At 42.2% G+C, this 2,936-nt stretch overlaps 1 protein-coding gene across 1 annotated transcript in view; it reads left to right on the top strand.

Moving 5' to 3' along the window:
• The first annotated feature begins 1,878 nt into the window (after positions 1-1,878).
• The window catches only part of STIL (SCL/TAL1 interrupting locus), a 57,372-nt gene continuing 56,314 nt past the window's right edge, over positions 1,879-2,936 (top strand). The window contains exon 1 of the mRNA XM_006879796.1: positions 1,879-2,023. Coding sequence (XP_006879858.1) covers positions 1,879-2,023 — 145 coding nt within the window. The remainder of the gene's footprint in view (positions 2,024-2,936) is intronic.

Genomic DNA, 2,936 nt, shown 5'->3' with positions numbered 1-2,936 from the left:
GGCAGTTTGAATCCATCAGCTGCTTTATAAAAGATAAACAGTCTTTTTCTATGTGATTTACAGCCTCTGAAAACCCATTGGATTGTCAGCTATTAGTCATTTCCGACTTAGCAGCAATGAGTTGAGATGAGTTTGTTAATATTTTAATGAAAAAAGAAAAACTTTAAAATAGTACCCATTGATATCTGAACCCTTGAAAATTGGCTCCTCTAACCATTGTGTTAGCCCCTGTTGCGGAGCATTGTCTCCAGCTCCCTTAACTGTGGACACATAGTCTTATAAATCATCAATAGCTGAGGAAGCAGTGTTAGAGAGAGTGATTTCCACACTTTGGGGGAACTGAAAATGCTGTGAGAAGCACTGATGGAGAGAGGGTGAAAAAACAGGCACTGCTGTGAAGAGACTGTGGCAAGGTTTAACCAGAGGAATGCTGGCGGTGGAGCTACAGTTAAAAGATTTTTGCCAAAATCTCTGTAGATGTTCATTGAAATGAAAAATAAACAACCTAAATTAAAAAAAAAAAAGATTTTTGCTTGCTGTATGATTGAATGAAAAGCTGACTTGTAACTAGATAAAGTTAGCTGGACGATTGAGGAACCAGAGGTTGGTTGGTTGGTTTGGTTTTTTTTTTTATTTATTTGTGCTGCTGAACTGAATATATTGTATTTCACACTATTCTTCACTCATACTGTTTTGGTTTTTTGTTTGGGTGGGTTTTGTTTTTTGGTGGAGGGTGTGTGTGTGTTTTGGGGGGTGTGGTTTTTTTTGTGTTTTTTTTTTGCTGAGTACAGTGTACTTTATTGATGGTACATGACAAGATGGGCTCTCCAAGCCCCTTCCCTTTCTCAAGGGGATTGGATGGAAACTGTATCAAGGATGTGAGATTCTCAGTGTGTTGGAGGATGAAGCTGGTGCAAGGACTCCCAAGCAGCTGAGGGTCTCTCTCTCTCTCTTCCAGTGCTATTGCTGGGGCTGGTGTTGCAAGAGGCTGTTTGTTATTCTTTGGAGGCCATGTGAACCATTAGGTTGACCACCTGGTTTCTGTAGCCAAATTCATTGTCATACCAGGAAATGAGTTTGACAAAGTGGTCGTTCAGGGCCATGTCAGCCCCAGCATCAAAGGTGGAAGAGTGGGTGTCACTATTAATGTCACAGGAGACAACCTGGTCTTCAGTGTATCCCAGTATGTCCTTGAGGGGACCTTCTAATGCCCACTTTACTACTTTCTTGATGTCATCATATTTGGCAGCTTTCTTCAGATGGCAGGTCAGGTCCACAATTAACACTTTGGGGTTGGGGACAAGGAAAGCCATGCTGGTAAGTTTCCCATTCAGTTCAGAGATGGCGTTGCCCACAGCCTTGGTAGTACCATTTGATATAGGGATGATGTTCTGGGCAGCTCCACGGCCATCACAACACAGCTTTCCAGATGGGCCATCCACAGTCTTCTGGGTGGCATGGACTGTGGTCATGAGTCCCTCTACAATGCCGAAGTTATGGATGACCTTGGCCAGGGGAGCCAAGCAGTTGGTGGTGCAGGAGGCATTGCTGACAATCTTGAGAGAGTTGTCATACTTTTCATGGTTCACGCCCATCACAAACATGGGGGCATCGACAGAAGGAGCAGAGATGATCACCCCTTTGGCACCACCCATTAAGTAAGCCCCAGCCTTCTCCAAGATTTTGAAGACACCAGGGGACTCCACAACATACTCAGCACCAGCATCACCCCACTTGATGTTGTCTGGATCTCACTCCTGGAAGGTAGTGATGGCTTTCCCATTGATAACCAGCTTCCCATTCTCAGCCTTGACAGTGCTGTTGAACTTGCCATGGATGCAATAATATTCAGACATATAGACCATGTAGCTGAGGTCAATGAAGGAGTCATCGTTGGCAACAACATCCACTTTGTTAGAGTTAAAAAAGCCTGGTGACCAGGCTTCCAGTGTGGCCAAATCCGTTTACTCCGACCTTCACCATCATGTTTCAGGGATGCGGCTGATGCTGCACGAAAAGAGAGGTCAGTCTGGATCGATAAGGAGCAGAGAGCCTCATGTTGTTGTTGTTGTTGTTGTTGTTGTTATGTGCCATTGAGTCACAACTCATAGTGACCCCATGTACAACAGCCCTAAACTCTGTCCTGTGCCAATCCTGCTGTCTCTGATACACCCATCCCGATTAACCACCTCATAGAGGGCCTTCCCCTCCTACACTGTCCCTCCACCTCCAAAGCATGATGTCGCTCTCCAAGGACCGGTCGGTCCCTCCTTACAACATGTCCAAAGTATGTTAGATGAAGCCTCAGAATCCTTGCCTCCAAGGAGCCGCCTGGTTTAACCCTCTCCAGGATGAATTTGTGTTTTTTATAATTATTCTCATGCATTATGCTTTATATATGTGATATTCTTTGCCTCACCCCACTCTCATCCTATTTTGCTAAAAAAACGCCACAGTTAGGAGTAAAGTCTGTAAGTCAATTAGCAATGAACATTGGACCAAACGATTCATAGATAGAAAAAGATGTAGAAGCATGTGGGGTGGCATGTCTGACCATGTAGTTATTTGTATGGTGCTATGAATGTTATTGATGGAGACTGTTCCCCTTTATGAAGCAGATAGAAATCAGACTCAGCCATCCTTGTGTTACCATTGCACCTTTTATATACACTATAAGATTTCTCTTTCATATTTTACACTGCCTATGGAATCTCACTTGAAGAATTATAATGCCCTTTTAATGCTTTGATAATTAGAATTTGTTAATTTATTTGTATGAATTTTTATAATTTTATGGTAGAACCCAAGATATTTTGAAACATTGAAAATAACTACAGATCCAAGAACTTTTTGTACTTTTCATAACTTTATTCGGTAATATTTGACGGCTAGAAAAATTAGTAGTAAAAGTTTGATTTTTTAAAATTTATTTATTT

This window comes from Elephantulus edwardii, unplaced genomic scaffold (assembly GCF_000299155.1).
Source record: "Elephantulus edwardii isolate Elephantulus edwardi_28Jun2011 unplaced genomic scaffold, EleEdw1.0 scaffold00005, whole genome shotgun sequence".
Classification (NCBI taxonomy): Eukaryota; Metazoa; Chordata; class Mammalia; order Macroscelidea; family Macroscelididae; genus Elephantulus; species Elephantulus edwardii.
Note: the sequence above shows the minus strand (reverse complement) of the source record. Positions and strands in the feature narration are given on the sequence as shown.